The sequence below is a fragment of the Musa acuminata genome, unplaced genomic scaffold (genome assembly GCF_036884655.1).
Source record: "Musa acuminata AAA Group cultivar baxijiao unplaced genomic scaffold, Cavendish_Baxijiao_AAA HiC_scaffold_61, whole genome shotgun sequence".
Classification (NCBI taxonomy): domain Eukaryota; kingdom Viridiplantae; phylum Streptophyta; class Magnoliopsida; order Zingiberales; family Musaceae; genus Musa; species Musa acuminata.
Genome location: NW_027020342.1, coordinates 34714 through 52711, shown reverse-complemented (window position 1 = coordinate 52711; position 17998 = coordinate 34714). Strand labels below are relative to the sequence as shown.

The 17998-nt window shown below is 41.3% G+C and overlaps 2 protein-coding genes across 2 annotated transcripts; both read right to left on the bottom strand.

Moving 5' to 3' along the window:
* Positions 1-42: 42 nt before the first annotated feature.
* On the bottom strand, positions 43-2557 carry LOC135654370 (aldehyde oxidase GLOX-like). The gene has a single exon (XM_065175603.1). The coding sequence runs from the start codon at positions 2357-2359 to the stop codon at positions 530-532; it is 1830 nt and encodes a 609-aa protein (XP_065031675.1). The 5' UTR covers positions 2360-2557; the 3' UTR covers positions 43-529.
* A 3928-nt stretch (positions 2558-6485) lies between these two features.
* On the bottom strand, positions 6486-16225 carry LOC135654355 (uncharacterized). Its single transcript, XM_065175582.1, has 9 exons — positions 15736-16225; positions 14932-14972; positions 13788-13955; positions 10810-11004; positions 10393-10692; positions 10215-10292; positions 8675-9109; positions 7142-7224; positions 6486-7056 (listed from the first exon to the last, which is right to left on the bottom strand). The coding sequence occupies exons 1-9, from the start codon at positions 16013-16015 to the stop codon at positions 6729-6731; spliced, it is 1908 nt and encodes a 635-aa protein (XP_065031654.1). The 5' UTR covers positions 16016-16225; the 3' UTR covers positions 6486-6728.
* Between the last annotated feature and the right edge of the window lie 1773 nt (positions 16226-17998).

The following is a 17998-nucleotide window of genomic DNA, read 5'->3' as shown; positions in this document are numbered from 1 at the left end:
GATCACTGATATTTTTTTAATTGATGGATTGTAGTTCTATTCAACCTACTAGTTGTATCCATTAGATATGTGGTGTTTTTTTTTTCCTTTTTTTTGCTTGTAATTCAGTGCTAAATCTTCAAAAGAGTTGGTGAGTGGTGGTTGAGAACTAAGATTGGATCTTAGCAAAACTATACCTTATTCAGTCCATTGATCTCTTTTGTATTTCTATGTATTTCTTGAACACTTTATGCATCACAGGGTTAAACCAGTAGGTCGACTTTAACTAAAATAATGATATCTAATCCTATTAAAATTCTTAAACTAATTCCTTATCTAATCGCAAAATTAGATTTAATATTCCTGTGAGACAGCGTACCGCATTATTTTCACCCCGTACCCATTCAGATGAGAGAAGTGCCTGTGTTGCGGCTGAAAGAGGACTGTCGTTGTGTCCTCGATAGCCTTCAATGCTCACGTGGTTACCTCCCAATTTGTACCCGTCACTGTTGCTGTGTATTGATTGCCGTGTCTCCTGTTGCGAATGTCACTACTGTATATGGGCCCAGATGCCCTCGCTCGGGACCCCTCCGTTCACGACGTACACCATATAGTAGCCAGGTGGCGCCAGAATGGCCGACGCCGGCGCCACCGCGACCACCTCAGACGTGCCACCCTCGGTCTCCAGCACTAGCAGCCTCTGGTTCATCGAGAACGAGTGCGTCGCGAAGGATGGTGCAACCATCGTCACTCTGATGCCACCCTCGCTCACCACTCCCACCGAGAACTGCAAGCTGAATCGTCCACCATAGGTCAACTGGATTGGAGATGGCGGCGTGAGGATCTGTGGACGTAATCTCGAGTTCTCTGAGTTCAGGTAGGACGGAGAGAATGCCTCCATGCTGAGCTCCGTGGGGTACTCCACTCCGGAGAAGTTGTACTTGACGTGGGGATTGCTGCCGCCGACAAGCACCCGGCCGTCGCGCAGCAGTACCGCGGTCGAGTGGTAGAGGCGCGGCGTCGTGGCGCCGCTCTGGACGTCGAAGCGGGCGCCAGCTGCGCCATCTGGGCGGTAGACGACGGGGGTCAGGACCGGGTCGTGGCCGAGCTCCCACCCCGCGGTCCCGGCGGCCGCGCCGTTGATTAGGAGGACGTCGCCGTCGGGGAGCAGCACCATGTCGCCCATCACCCTGGGCACGGGCATCGCCTCCATGTTCCACGACGGGGCCGCGTCTGTGATCTTGATCCTCCCGCATGAGTCCAGCGCTCGGAGGAAGCGTTTCTTCTGCAACGCCTGGGAGTACGACCCCGCTGGTGCACCGCCGCAGATTAGCACTTCGGCTTCCGTCGGCGACGGCTTCAGCGGCAGCAGCACCGACGAGCCCGAGCTCGGGTAGTTCCTGGGCTCTCCACCGGGCATTTTTGGGTATGTCCTCACCACCGTGTTCTTGGAGTAGTCGAGCAGGATCGCGCGGTTGTTGGCGAAGATGAAGAGGTTGCCGTCGATGCTGAGGTGGACGAAAGGGTAGAGGTTGTCCTCCACGTCGTCTCTTGTGTCTTGGAGAAAGCGTAATGCGATGGTGCTCATGTCGGAAGGATCGGGTTTGGGGTAGAACTCGTAGTTGAACTGGCGTCGGCCTCCGACGACCACCGCGCGGCCGTCAGGGAGGACTTGGTTGGTGGCGTACCACCGGCGGACGGCAAGCGCCTGGGCGGTCTCGACCCAGTCGCAGCTGCCGTCGTCGCAAGGGCGGAAGGTACGTGCGGCACGCTCGCCATCGTTGAACCCACCGGTCTGGACCAGGGTGCCGTCGGGGGCGACGGAGCCGGAGGAGCACCAGGTGTCGGTCAAGATCATGAGCGGTCGGAAGGCGTTGGCGACCACGTCGTACTCGGCGGAGTGGGCGGTGCAGTCGACGGGGAGAGCCTTGTCGTTGGGGTCGTTGCGGCACCTGCCGTCCGGGAGAGAGAGGTTGGAGGGGCCGAAGTCGGTGCGGTCGAAGACGACAACACGGTCGTTGTGCAAGAGCTGCATGTGCATCGCAGACACCCCGATGCTGTGTTGCAGGAGCTTCCATTCCCCACCATCAGCTGCAGTACTCACCACAACCAGGAGGAGGATAAGGAAGAAGAAGAAGGAGGGGAAAGGAACGTGACGCGGGAGCGATCTCATCTTATAACTGGATTCTGCACACAGGTTTGTCAACATGCGACCTGTGATCTCTACCTCAGCTGTCACCTGTCCTTTTATAGTGCTTGCAGGGTGTGAGCAGGAAACGAAGCCATAAGCGTCCACATGAGGCGAGCAGATGGAACAAGTTACCACGATCGGAAGTGGCCATGGCTGGCTCACATGGGTTGGCTTTATTCGCTTTGTCATTTCCTCCACCGATTACCATGGGCTGGTCGAAGGCATCTGCTGCGCCTCTTCTCCTTTCTACTCGGTAGTCTGTAGACATGCATCACTGTAAAGCATGCGGTGAAGACACACATGCACAGAGGGTTGCTTTTGCTTTGCCTATCATGTTGGCTTCTGCTCCTCGACGCAACTGTATTAAATCCGATTACCATCTTATTTCATGCCTGCCTGTTATGATATATGTGTATATATAGAAAGCGCGTCTTTTGTTTACTGCACATCAGAGACTAGAATGCAAAGAGAGGAGAGGTTTGGAATGTGTTGACAGTGCCTTTGGGGGTTCAAGTTGGTGAAGGAAGAAAAGCTGAAGGATAAAACCATGCATGCATGAAGAGCGGCCGTGGCTTTGGTGTTCTTTACTTGCTTTCTTTTCAAGCTTGCAACTCTTTAAATTTACTTTCTAGTTGATGGAGTAGTCGAAGAGAGAGAGAGAGAGAGAGTCCGAAGCCACAGTTACATATGCATGGAACACGTGCATGCTTAGCGGCCGAACCTGTTTGCCGTGCGAGTCTTATTCCTGTCTGAAGACGGATTGGATACAAATGTATACATCCATCCGAAGGAAGAAGAAAGAGTAGTTCCGTAGCCGCTTCAGCAATCCCCACGGCTTGCTGCAATGGCGTCGCAGAACGGCCTGGTGCCGTGGCTTGATGGGACACAGCGACGGGTTGCGGGCAAGCAAGAGGAAAGGAAAGAAAAAGGAAGACAAGGGATGATATATATATATATATATATATATATATATATATATATATATATATATATATATATATATATATATATATATATATATATAGGAAGAAACAAGGAAAAAAATGAAAGAATCATGTAAAGGAAAAAAAATTGTGACACGGTTAAAGGGAAAAGGTTAAGAAGAAAACAAAACGTAGAAAGGAAAAGAGAAAATAGAATTCAGTCGTGCACATATATTTTAGAAATTTTATATGTAATTTTTAGTTCATATTTCATGTATGATTTAGGAGTTGATGAGGATAGTAATTATGATAAGACTCGGCTGACGTCAGTCGACGTCTCGCGCCTCGATCGGCGTGACTGCACTCGGTCAACCGAATCGGAACATCGGTCGAGGCGCATTAACGCCTACTCAGGCTCGGTTCTTCACGCCACGCCAACGCCCATGTCAGACGCTACCAGCCTGCCTCCTGCAGGTGGGCACATCAAACAACAGTAAGCTTCCCTATAAATACCCTCGCATTCTGAACGGAAAGGAGGAGGGACGGAGACATATAAAAACTCTTCTTCATCTGAATCGTCCTCCACTATCTACTAACTTGATCGTCGGAGGGGTCGAGTTGAGCTTCTCGACCTGACCTTTGTGCAGGTGGGAAGCCGAGGGTCCCCGCCGGACGCGCAGATGAGGAGTTCCTGCCCGGAGGAAACGACAACCTCGTCCCGATCGGACCATCGCACCAGACCGACCCCGCGGACTCGAAGGCCGTCTCGGGAAGATCCCCCGTCGTCCGGACCCGAACCGAGCCACGTCGACCCCGAGGCCACGGCTCCAGGTTGTTTACACCAACAAGAGTATTGTGTACTCTGATTTACATATGATTTCGTCTAGCCCATTTTAAGAGTTTAATTAAAAAAATATATGGTTTACGATTCATAGTTTCTAAAATATTTTATTATTAGAAAATATTATGAAAATTAAATTTCAATGCTATATTATTAAAAAAATTTAGAATTTAATTATTTTCTTTTAAAAAGGAAAAGTTATAAAGATGGCATAGAATAATAATTATAAAATTATATTAATATAATATATAAGTGCATAAATTAAACATAATTGGAACTAAGGAATGACAAGACGCAAATAAATTGAGTCTGAAAGTAGGATCAATCGAAAGAATAATCTGATTATTTATTATTATTTTAAATGAAATTGAATATTTTTATTATATTACTAGAATTGAAGTCGGAACCCACAAAAAAAACAGACGAACAAGGTACAATGGTCGCTCGAGACGAGCAGCCTTTGTGAAGGAAATTGAGGGCGTCGAAGGTTTCGGTTGATAAGACATGTTTTGCCCTGTGGATACGTCACAGTTGATACCACACGTCACCTCAGAACTCGTACCCCCAAGATACTGTTCGACACGCCTGGTCCCGATAATCCCGGGATGGCAATACCCTGCACACCAAGCCAGAATCTATACTAATGTCGTGCTGTGTCCACCACGTCAATCCACGTATGACCGATTCTCTCACGCTAGTATAAAGACCTCTATCCCGATCTCCAAAAAGGAGAAGAAAAAAAAGGGAGACAACTGACTTGCTCGTCGGAGGGGCCAAAGTCAGGGATCACCTGAAGAAGGCTATTTTTGCAGGAAGGCAACCCAACCTCAGGAGTCGCGGACCGACGCCTCCGTGGCGAGCCATCGACCAACCCACCCCCCGACTCGAGGATCTAGTCGGCTCCGATAACCAGCTCAGTCGAAAGGAGACTCCCGACATCGACCCGTGGATCTAGCCGTGCTGACTCATCTGACATATTCGTTCCCCAACACCAGCCATGCCACACCACCCCACCATCCTTTTCATGTCCGACGACGCAATCAAGGCCCCTATGATATGGTCGAAGAAGAAGACTAAAAAGGATGCATTTCCCAAGGGAATATATCTACTCCCGAACGAACCTAGGAAACCAAGGCCCATGTGATATGGCCGAAGAAGAAGAGTAAAAAGGATGCATTTCCCACAGGAATATATCTACTCCCGAACGAACCTAGGAAACCAGCAAGAATGCATGGGTACAAGCAATCAACGAGGAAGCGAGCCCAGAATGTATCGGTCTAGGAATACCGAAGCGTTGCAGGAAGTAGAGCGAGTATAGAGAGAAAGAAGGCCCAGAATTCTGCTACTAGTGAAAATTAAGAGATTCGTGATAGTCAATTGTGTGACCGTTCCCGTCGAACAAAGAAGCTGGGTGCAGAGGAACCTAGCCCATTGCCCATAGAGCCCATGAAGGCCCAACAAAGTGGCCTATATGAACTGGGCTGGTTTGGAGTTCTCGAGCCCATAATGGCCTATTGAAGACACAGGAGGAAATTGATCGTGTAAGCAATCCATGGGGCCCACGAGCTAGCTCCTTTTTTGTATTATAAGGATTCATATCCCCATTTTACTATTAATAATCCTCATTTCTATTCATAATCCCTTAAAAATTATTATTTTTATTATTTATATCCCTAGTACTACTATTGATTTTATCTTCTTTTTTTTCCACAACCTCACTCTCCCTACTAACGTTGTTGTCGATTGTCATCCCACGCTCACATCAATGCCGATACGAAGTAGAAGGCGGAGTATATTTTCATTCATTTATAAAAGAATAATTTAGAATTATTAAAAAAAATTTAAAATGAGATTATAAATGGTAAAAAGAGGATTGCAAATAGTAATATCCAATTCCAAATAGAGAAGAAAATTTAATCATCTTAATTTTTTCAAATTAAAAAATATAAATGGGACACACAATTTTTTCACTATCATTATTTCTTAATTTTTCATATTCTAATGTACAATGTATAGACCTCTGTATCTATTTTCTTAATTTTAAGTGCCATTGCCATGATAAGAAATAATCTAATTTATATTATATTTAAAATAAAAACAGATATGACACTTTATGCAAAACCTGCCTATATTATTCTTGTTGATTGGTTTTCTTTTCGACTACATTAACCTTTGCTTGTTGCAAGACTTGTAGGTAAAATTTTTTAGCCTCCATTGAAATATTATTATATTTTACAATATTGAGATACTCACAAGCTAAATATTGCTTCAGATGAATTATTCCTCCACCTGATTGATGTAGTCATAATGGACACACTAATATTGATGACAGTTCTCCTAAGCCTGCCTTATCAATCAATAGTTACTTTGGGGTACTTTTTTCTATGAAAACATATCGATTTAATAAACTATGATAATATATGAATACTGGAATAAGGACCCTAATTGAGTCCAAACATAGCAAAATTAGCAATAATAGACTTAAATTAGAGTTATTAGACTAATATTCATAATTAGAAAGAAACCTAATCACCAACTCACAATTCATACGTAAGAAAGAAAGCTGCTCATGGACAGTTTTGAAGGCAAAGTACCACAACAATTCGTGTTCCAACTTTGGTAAACATCATCTTTAACATTCTTTTGAGAAAAAAGGGACATGATGTTTTCTCAATTTGTAGCTCGATGAAGCACACTCCATGGTCCGCTTAGAACCAATTAACTGTAGTTACAACATGCTGTATGGATATCGACAACCTATCCTAACCATAATACCTACTCGAAGAGAAAACCATCAACTACCAACCCAAAGCCCAAAGGTGTCTTTGCTGGTAGAACTGAAAGATAAGTTCCGCTGCTTTTCAGATCCAAACTTAAATTGCAGGGTGGTAGTGTCCGTCAAAGTCGGGCTTGAAATGGATCCGAAGGAGAAAACAAGGCCGTTGTCCGCTCTAGGTGAGCTAAAGGTAAACGATGGAATGGTATCTTCAGTGTTGCTAAGCATTCTGCAAACTGCTGGCGATGAGGTCATGGTAGGCGTTGGTGGTGCTTGGGAAGGAGCATTTATCGGAGTGGAAACAGGAAATGTGAACGCGAAGCCTTCAGAAGTTTTCTCCATGGCCCTGCAAGTGTAGTAGGAAATTAGGTCCTATATACAACCTACAAACAGAAGAACATGGCAAGCACTACACTGTATTTTTTACTAACCTCAATATGCTCTGATCGGTGGTATTCAGAGTAATGGATGGTCTCTTATCATGATTATTGTCCATTATTAGCCTGGTTGTAGCCTACAAGGTGAAAATGATAAATTAGTAAATGTCAGTACGCCAACAAATGTCTTATACAGGTTTGAAAACATTCTGACATACTAGTACTTGCATCAGCTACATCCGACTCTTTACGATTGGGCATATCAAAAAATTTATAGGCACTATACCAACACTAATGAAAAGGATGAAGAACTATAATGGAACAGTTTTGATTTCTATAGATGAACAAAAGGACCTGCAGTAAGTGATATGTCCAGTTTTTGTAGCACAGAGAACGAAACTAAGATGAGAATTTCCCAAAAAGAATTTGACCGCTTCTTTAGATGAATTGTTTTAGCATCATAAGAAAGCCTGAAGTGAGATTCATGAACCGATGTTGTAAAAAGCAACAGCAACATTCTCAAGCTTCGTGGTTAACAATAAAATATCTGCAAAGAAATCTTATTCTTCAGAAACACATATTATAGGTAAAACCATGGTCCTACTGAAGATCATCATATCGAAAAGATGTTCATGTGATTACACAATTATTAAGAAACTATGGGGAATGAGTTTCAAGAATTTAGAAGATTGATAGATCCCACATACATAGCATGATATAGGTAGGAGAAATAAAACATATAAATGCAGCAAAAAACAATCATGATATCGACATCCTGCCACATATGAGCAGACTGCATATGTTGTCACATCCTGCATACGCAGTCATCAGATATAACAAGCAGTACATGGCCAAGGTTAGGCAGCCAAGTCCCTGCCTACACATCCAGAGCTTGGAGATTGGGGATTTTTTAATACATACGAATGTGAAAAACAAGCACCCTGCATGAGGCAAGTGCACCCAACAGTTCTAAATTCTGGAGCTTCTAAAAGGATGACTTTTAGAATTAGTCAAAATGCATCTAAATATTCAGTAGAAACTTCCACGGGAGATTGCTGCATGCAGAAACTTCAACTTAAATTTCAAGATTAAGAACTGACTCAATCCGAAAAAATCAATTTCAATGAACTGTGGAGCACGAATATCCATCTTGAACTTTAATTCTAATATTTCAGATTATAGGAAAGGAAACTTGCCAGAGTTTACCATCATTTTTTATTCACAGATATTATTTCACAAAAACAAATAAGACAATTTTTCCCCGTACTATCCCTGAAAATTTTCACAAGCAGTCATGGGCCTACCTCACCTGTAAACCATTTCCTGCTGATTGTCAAATGTGACTGACAACATCAAGTAACCAATCACCGACTCATCGCAGATTTCTTAGGCTTCTCATGTTTATATCAGGAGAGATAAAAACTTCTGAGTTAATTTAATGTATTCTGTTAAAACGTTAATATCACAAACAAGTGATTCAGCATAGACTTTTAAGATACCAAACAGTTAACTCATATAATCTGTTGAAGCTTAGGCAGAAAAACAAATTCAACAAATCAAGAATTGAACTAAGGAAAGAAATGATACCTCTTCTGCTGCAGCAGTATCCATACTGAGTGAGTTTGGCTTGTCATCAGCAATGATACTCACATCAGTTCTCTTCTCACGCCCATCCATAGCTAAACAAGCAGAGTTCAAGAAATCTTTGGTCCCTGTTTTTTCCAGCTTCAACTGTACCATTTTCTCTTTGGGCGAAGGAACTGTTCTATCAAGGTGCTCTAATATTTTCCGAGCCATTTGACTGGATTTTGGATGAACAGATGAAGGACCAATATTGTATTTGGAACCTTCAGCAGTCTGGAAGTTCAAGCTAGATGCCAATGAATCTTTCTCAGATGTCATCCCCAAAGGGGATGGCAAGTTCTTATCATTTGAAGTTGCTGACGACATTAAGCGAAAATTAGCAAGATTTGAAGTGCCAAATTCTTTGGAAGGAGTTGATTCATTATACTTCTCGGGAACCTGACAAATGAACAGACTGACGGAAATGAATCATCAAATATCCATCATATTTTAGAAAACAAAAAAAAGGAAACATAAGAAAATTTGAAAGTGCAATACATGAATCTGAAACATGAGTTTTATGGCAATCCTGTAGTTAGCAAGTTCATTTTAGCTTCCAGTACAACAAAAACTCATTCTCGATGCTCCGATAACAAAATTCACGTGTGTGTGGAAACTCTTCGTAGTGCTCATTCCAAACACAGAATAAGGGATCAATATACTTATGTTTTTGTGATGCCTCCACAAAAATACAGCTGGCTAGCTTCTGGGTGCGCTTTGAAGTTCCTTGATGTTCGACCTCTCTTTCAAAAAACTAGTTCAAATAGTTTGAAAAATTAGAGATATTGAGTGGTCAACATATTTTGGTAATTTGAGATATAGCATCAAGTCCATGGGAAAAAAGTTGTTTTACTGTTGTTCCATACTTCCATGTATTTTCCCAACAAGAATAATATATGTGCATCCAGAAAAGAAGAGCCAAACCTAATAACAAAACACCAAGTGATCCATCCAGTGAAGAAATTTCCATGCAATAAAATTCTGAACATTGTAGCTTTTACTTATTTATAAAAAATCATGGTGTTTTTACCTATCTAATTTCTCTTCTTAGAAAATTTAACCATCACTTTTTATAGTTCAAGGTTCTTTACAATATTTGCTCTTAAATGTTTCAAAATTCATGTTGAAGCCAGACTGTTCAACACCAGATTCTTGTTTTTGCAGTTACAGTTACAGGGAGCCCACACCCTTAAATTGACACATCAAACCTAGTGATAAAGAATAGATCAACATGTACTGTTCAAATTCATGAGATATATACATAGATAACTTGGCTCTGAAGAGGGTCCATATCCCTTTGGCTTCCTTAACTAATATATCTTCTGCCAAATGACAATTCGATATTTTGGTTTCTTTTTGTTTGTAGGTGCAGGAAAGATATAGCAGTTTAACTACCAGTAAACAAAGCATAGGAAAAGAATATCTTTGTTTAGATATATTTTCTATCCAAAAGGAGGTAAATCTCAAACAATTATCTCTATTTGGGTCAGAAATAGCATATTACCATTACACCACCAAAAGTAGTAGATCTTTTCCACCTAGACAATGGAACAATTTGTGGACTCTGATCACCAGCTTGAAACTGTTAAAAGAAGTCAGAATTGGAGATATATACCTTAGAAACCTATACTGGTGAATTTGACACATACTTATATACATAGAGAGATTTAGAAGTCAGAGACCTTCGATCTTGAGAAAATTGAACCATAGTAAGGAGTCCTTTGAAATTTGTATGGCTCAACCTTTGTCCTATGAGTTTGAGGAGTACGATAACGATAACTGCTCTCCACAAATGCTCCTGGCCAACATATAGGCAACTTTACATCTGATGAGTAGGACATGTCTGATGCAGACGCACAATTGTCAAACGTTGCTTTCTCAAGCTCTAATCTTCCATCATGAGAGTTGTGGTTAGATTCATTTGCTAGAGCTTCCATGTAGGCTTTGGCAATTTCAACTGGTGAAGAACCAACATCATGTGCCTATTCAATGAAAGCAAATAAGTAAAACATCAGAACAATGATCAGTAATCTGAATGTCGAAATAAATTCTGCAATACCATCAAATGGCTAACATTACTGTACAGTTTGATATCTTACTACTCTCATTTCAGAAGCTTCCCGAGGCTTAAGTGTTATCCGCTGCTCAGGCAGCACAGCAGACTGTGCAGATTTCCTTGGAGCCTTTAGGTTCAATGTGCCATCAGCTTTTGTAACAAAACCTGCAGCTGGTCGATCATCATGGGAAAGATCTCTAGTCCTTGACAACAGTAACTTCATTAAACAGTTGGACTGCTCTCTGCACAGGAACAAGAGGTTTAACATGCTAATCACCTTGACTATATTGTATGCACCAACAATTGCCAACCAGGTACTGATCATAGATTCCAAGTTAAGATTAATTAGAATACATGAGATGAACAAATTCTGTCTGGTAATAGATTTTCTGGTGGCAGGATTTTTAAAAAGTGAACAGACTGCTTTAGATGAGTGTTTCCAATACTGTAATACAAGATCTGATGCTTGCTGTATTCTCACATCTGATCTGAAAATTCTGATGCAGACTAAATAAGGCAACCTTCAGATAAGGAATTAACATTCTAAGCATTATAATAACAATTACATCCACCCAGCTGCTATAAAACATGTTTGCTCCACAATAAGAGAGCTTTCAAATGGCAGCAACAAGTGTTTATTAATTGGGAGAAAACCAAATTTAGGGCACACTGGCACAGTACATATAATCAATTCAACAAAAAAAGAATCTTTTAGATTACCATAAGATAAGCATCAAACGCAAACTACTACAACTACTGACTTGCACCTTCCACATGAGACATTTATACAGGAAAAAGGACGACTATAGAAGAACCCCTAAATGGAGCTTCTCTAGTTATGGTAGAGTGTTTATGGTCTACATCCATTGTTCATAGGCTCATAGAACCCATATCACTATGGTACCTAATTCCTCCATGTTCAAACCTTGCCAAGTGGCCCTTTTCGGTAAGCTGGGCTGGCCAACAGCCCGACATGGATGGGAGCATCTTTCATCACCTTTTCCCGCTACAGATAGGGGTCAGGTACCTTTCTGGATCAGAAAAGGTTGGTAAACTAACAGCCCCCCTGATCAGCTCACGGTATAAGCGGAAAGAATTGGATGCCTTCTTCCCTTGTTCAGCTAGGACTGAACGCCTGTCTGCTTGGCAATAGTTAACTTTTTCTTGTTCAAAACAGGGTCATGTGACCTTATTAGATGCTGTACGGGCCTCAACAGCTTTGCAGGGCTACACTTGGATCTGGTCTGAAACTGGCGGGACTTATGATGCTGTTGTTGTTGATGCTCTGCTATCTCCTAAACGAATCACATTGTAACCAAGCTTGTGTTCCTGAGATCTCTTACAACCTATCTTTGAAAACCAAAGTCTATAATCTTAAACTAATACCGATTTTGGTAATATACCCAGTGATTTAAAAAGCGCTAGGCGCCAAAAGGCGCTAAGGTCCAAAAACGCCCGAGGCGCTAGGCGCTCGCCCGAGCGAAGAAAGGCGCTAAAATATAAAAATATATAATATAATTAATAAATATAATTATTTAAAATTTTAAATAAAAATATGCTATTAAATTAAGAAAATCTAAGATACAAAATCACAATGTCACATTAACAAAAAGTTTCAAAATTCAAAACAATAAAATTTTACATCGAAGTCATTTATGTTGAAACATAGCAATAATTTCAAATAAATAAAAATTAACAACATTAAAATCAAAATAATATATTATTAATCTATTAACAGTATTGAAAATTAATCATTTCAAAATTTAAATAAACTTAATATTAAGAGTATACTGTATACTGAGCCTGACGGAGAAACGAGGAAGCAGCGGCGAGCGGCGACAACGGCAGCGGGAAAGGGAAAGGGAGCGGGAGGCGCGAGCAGCGGGAGGGCTCGTGGGAGGCGCGAGTAGCGGGAGGAGAGAGCAGCGGGAGGGCTCGCGGGAGTCGCGAGCAGCGGGAAGGCTCGCGGGAGGCGCGAGCAGCGACAGCGACGAGCAGCGAGATCGGGATCGGGAGCGGCAGTGGCAACGGGTTAGGGTTAGGGTTGGGTAAGGGTTAGGGTTGGGTAAGGGTTATATCGGTTTAGTTGGTTCGATTGAACCAACTAACAACCGAACCAGGACCGAACCAGACCTAAAATCCTGGTTTGGTCACTTGGTTTACCCAGGCGCTCGCCCGAAGCGCCCAGCACCTGGGCTCGGGCGAGCGCCTAGGCGGTGCCTGTTTGAAGCACGCCGCCTGGGACATTAGCGAGGCGCTCGGGCCTCGCCTCGCCTCGCCCGAGCGCCTAGGCGAGCGCCCGAGCGCCTTTTTCAATCACTGAATATACCTGATCAGAATGCTATTGGTGTATCGAGTGGTATACTAACCTGTATTGGTCAATTAAATCCGAAAAGAATAAAAAAGTTTGTCCAGCATTGGACAATAATAAAAATATTACTTGGAACCAGTAAATATTGATCGATATGGTGCGTGAAACCTTGGCTAAAACATAAGGAAATGTTGTTTGGTTAACTATAATAAAATTGATCCTTTTTGGAGTGTGGAGACATATCACACAACTAAGGCCATGGTTCACTTCTTAGTTTTCACTATGTAGTTTGCTGAAAAAATATACAAACAATTGTTTTTCACTTCTGGAACCAACAACACAATGAAACACAGTTGTGAAGTACTGTATTTACTTGCCTAGAAAATGTTTTCTGCTTAAGCCACTGTTCAACTTGCCTAGAAAAGAATAAAAAAGTTTGTCCAGCATTGGACAATAATAAAAATATTACCTGGAACCAGTAAATATTGATCGATATGGTGCGTGAAACCTTGGCTAAAACATAAGGAAATGTTGTTTGGTTAACTATAATAAAATTGATCCTTATTGGAGTGTGGAGACACATCACACAACTAAGGCCATGGTTCACTTCTTAGTTTTCACTATGTAGTTTGCTGAAAAAATATACAAATTGTTTTTCACTTCTGGAACCAACAACACAATGAAACACAGTTGTGAAGTACTGTATTTACTTGCCTAGAAAATGTTTTCTGCTTAAGCCACTGTTCAACTTCAGCAATCCCACCACTATCACACACATTTCTGGCTTCATCGCCTGAAAGCTGATGGACCTCTGGATCACCAAAAGGCTGGGATTTTTCAGCAAAAACACCTCGATCCTTTGCCTGTAGTACTTGGTTCTGTACGTTTGCACCCAAAGTAAGAAGCTATAAAATCGAAAAAACAAAATTGCGAGTATGGAAAAAGAGCTTCTAACAGCATGCTGCTCTTGTAAGGGTAAAGAAAAGGCTCAACTTCCACATAATGCAGAACACAAAGATCCAGTAGTTACAAACATTACTATTAAATATTACTTAAATATGAGTTCTGGACTCTGATAATTTGGTCCTTCATCTAAATGCATGATAGATTGGAAACCAATTATCTACAAGCAACGATTATTGTTTTGGCTGATGGTAAACCAGTTTTATCCTATTAATAATGATACTAATGATCTCTTTTCCTACGTGCCTTTTAACTTTTTTTTCTGCCTGCATACAATGTTGCTCTTATGCCTTTTGATATATCATATGGTCATTTATATACTCATCAGCCATAAGACCTCTTCAGTAACTTAATTGTAATTTCTTATTGGCACAAGATTCTCAAAATAGGCTTCAAAATAATCTAAAAAAATATCTTATAAAAACCACCTATTGTTTTCTTTTGAACTTTCTTAATTTCAATTATTCATTAGTTATTTTCATTTTTAATGAATCTCGACTCTTTAATATTTACCATATTAAGGCCAATATGCATCCATAACTTGCAAATATGTTATCTACTTTTCAAGACTTCGACGTGATTGGTAAGCACAGCAAAGAACTGTGTGACTTAGGGAGGGCAACAGATGTGCGAATTGGCTAGCTGCAAGCGCTAGGTCTAATCACGCCTTTTTTTTTGGACAGGGGAATTTGTCTCTGCTTTTTACATTTTTTTAGTGCTGACCTCCAGATCACTGGGTGTACCCGTCTTTTGAGTTAATATAGCTCTATTTTTGTTTTTTGTTTTTTTTAAACTAGCATATACAATCAAAATCAGAATAGCTAAATAGTATTTTTCTTGCAAAAGCATGTACATAAAGAAGATAAAAAGGAGAAGGAGAAAGAACCTTACATCAGGAGAGGAAACCCTATCAGCATCATCTTGCCTGGTTCCTGTGGAACGTTTGAAACTCAAAGGAATCACTTAATTGAAAAGGCTTAACAAATATAATTTAAAGACAGGCCTTTGAATGTACAACGCTGAGAATTAAAACTGTCATTTATGTTACAAACTAATCAAATCCAAAATGCACAGAATCCACGATATAATTTTTCCGATTAACATTGTTTCAGAAGACAAGGAAGGAATCACCAGATGTTGAAGAAATAAAATTTGCAAACAAAAAAAAATTAATTAAACAATAGAGAGAGAAGCCCAGGTAAAGAAAGTTGCTCCAGATATAAATTTATCCAAGTTTTCTTATGTCCCTATCATGTTCTGTAAATGTTCAGGAATCCAAAAATACAGATAAAAAAGGTTGATATCCCATAGTTCAGAATTCTACAAATTGAGTGGAATACCTAATACAATTACTAAATGATACCTCACGGCAACAGTGGCTTACAACAAGCACCAAACGAACCTATAAGAATATTGTCGTTTGTGTCATCGTGAAAACAGCTAAGGCATTTAATAATACAAGGAGGCCAAACCCCTAAATCGTGAACAAGCTTGCCGGCAGAATCTTCTCTTTTACTTGGTAGCTTTGCATAAACGCCTAATGCATAAAGCAAAAAAGAGCGAGGATAATATAGGGCCCTAAAACCCTAGATCCCAAGAAGACAATGTGGAACGCCAAGGCATCGCGCAGAGACATGCAGCTTAACCAAGAAGCCTAAAAAAGAATTAATGGAGGAAGGAAGAGAGGAATCACACCGGGGAAGGATTCGGAGAACGGGGGGTAGTCTTGATTGGAGGCGGCGGACGGGGAGGGGGAGAAGAGGGAAGGGATTATCGTGGAAGCAGGCCGAACGAGGATCTTGGAGACCCAGCCGTCCCCCTCCCGCCGCTCCTTCCCCCCAGCAGCCGGCGGGCGATCGTACGGCGTTTGCGGCGCCCTCAGCCGGAACGGTCGCCGAGTCATCTTCCCTCCAGCGCCGGCTCGCGCCTCCTTCTTCCGCTCCTCATCATCTTCTTCTTCTTCTCTCCTCTCCATCGCGCCCGCGATCGAGCCCTACGACGCCCTCTCTGTCCACGCGACCCCCCCTAATCTCCGCCGCGGCGATCGATTGAGCCGGTTGGCTTGCGATCCACCGACGGAGCGATGGAAACAAGCCCTTCGCTTCCGTTCGTCGCTCCGTCCTCTCTTGGCTGCTCTCGGCTTTCCTCCAGTGGCACCGAAGCGGAGCTGGTCCCTCGTGCCCGACTCGTCGTTTCAAGCTGAGTCGAACCGGATCGAACTCGCGGCCGAACCCAAACTCGCCTCGCGTTACGAACAATTTCCCAAAAAAAAAAAAAAAGGAAATCTCAGATTAATGCCTGCCGACATCAATATAAAATTTAAAATTATATTGATGTCAATTTCGATCAGTCCAATGGGTCGAGTCTAACTCGGCCGTGATCGATCCACGTCATTTTCACGGGTCGACTCATCACAGCCCAGAAATATACGGGCTGCGATAGACTGGGCCTATGGAATTCTGAGGCCATTAGGCCATCTCGGTAGGAGACATGCATGTCTTCGCCCCCCCCCCCGACTGATTCAAATCGATAGCTTCGTAATGACACCTTTTGCACGGCTGTCGGCATCAAAAGTGACGTGAGGATTGGGGCAGCCGTTTTGGCCATCAATCGGAAAGGTTTGGGTGGGACGTCCAAAGAGTAGACCGTCGATTCGATCCAGTGGTTTGCTATGACTCCATTAAATACGCGGCATCGTACGACCTACTTCGAGTGGCACGTTGATAGCTTCGTGGTGGGGGCGATCACAATGGTGGAATTTTGTGATGATGCTTTTGGTGATCGACGGCTAGGATTTGTTTACGATTGCTTGATTGATGGCTGGAATCAACATAAGATAGTTATCTTTTTGGGATCATTGAATGGGATTGTGTTGACTTGTTGTCTCCGTGCCGAAGGAATTTTATTTGCTTTCCCAACGTTTTGCTTAGATTAGTGGTAAAGCGCATCACATAGAGATTTGATCGAGTAGAATGTACCATTGGAAGGCGAGACAAGTGGCAATGTAGCTTATTTGAATGGGCCATGAAACCTCAACTACTGCAAAGAAAGCTATTTTGATCTCCACGACGTTCCAACCAAAGGCATAAACAAATCAATCACTATTAATGCCAACGTGACTGTTCTCTCAGCAGTCACCGATGCACCAATCAGCTAATAATTATATATATATATATATATTAGTTTCTCTTATATTTTATGTTACTGTAGAATATCTATTAGAGTTCATGAAATTAATTTCCCAATTGATTAAACTAAGACTACGTGCATTAATCATTCTTTGGTTTCGTTTTGTTTTGGTGAAAATATTTATATATGGATCTACTATTTTCTATGTTTATATTTATTTTCTATTTTATGATTTATATTTACTCGTATATATGCTATATTTATCGTAATAAAAAAACAAATTAACTTGTATAAATATGGGTGGTTAATTCACGTAATCTTATATTTACATCCAAAAATATTATTATTGGGATATGAATGTCACAAAAATATTTAGTAAAAAGTATCTTATAACTATAACTCGTAAATTTTAATTTAAGATTTATTAAGTTTATAAAAAATATTATGTTTATTTAATAGATATGTATACTTTTTTTAATGTATATATATATATAATCGTCATTAACGTCTAAGTCAATCCGATGTGGTCCAAACCCAAATATATAAGAATGTTCAAGATAGTTTTGAAAATGAAGTGTCGAGCTCCTAATGCACTACCTATACTAAGATTAATATTGAGGAAAATTTTTTACTTGATTCCTTCCATGCTTAAGTTAGTGAACGAGATTTTTTCATGCATATAAGTTTTTCTTGAAAAGAGTGTCTCCCTATTATAAGATTAACTTTTATACATGATTTTAGAGAGGATAATATATAACCGTCCTAACGTCTTCCTTATAATATTTTATTCATATGGGCAATGGGGAGAGATAGTTTTGAATAGTTTATC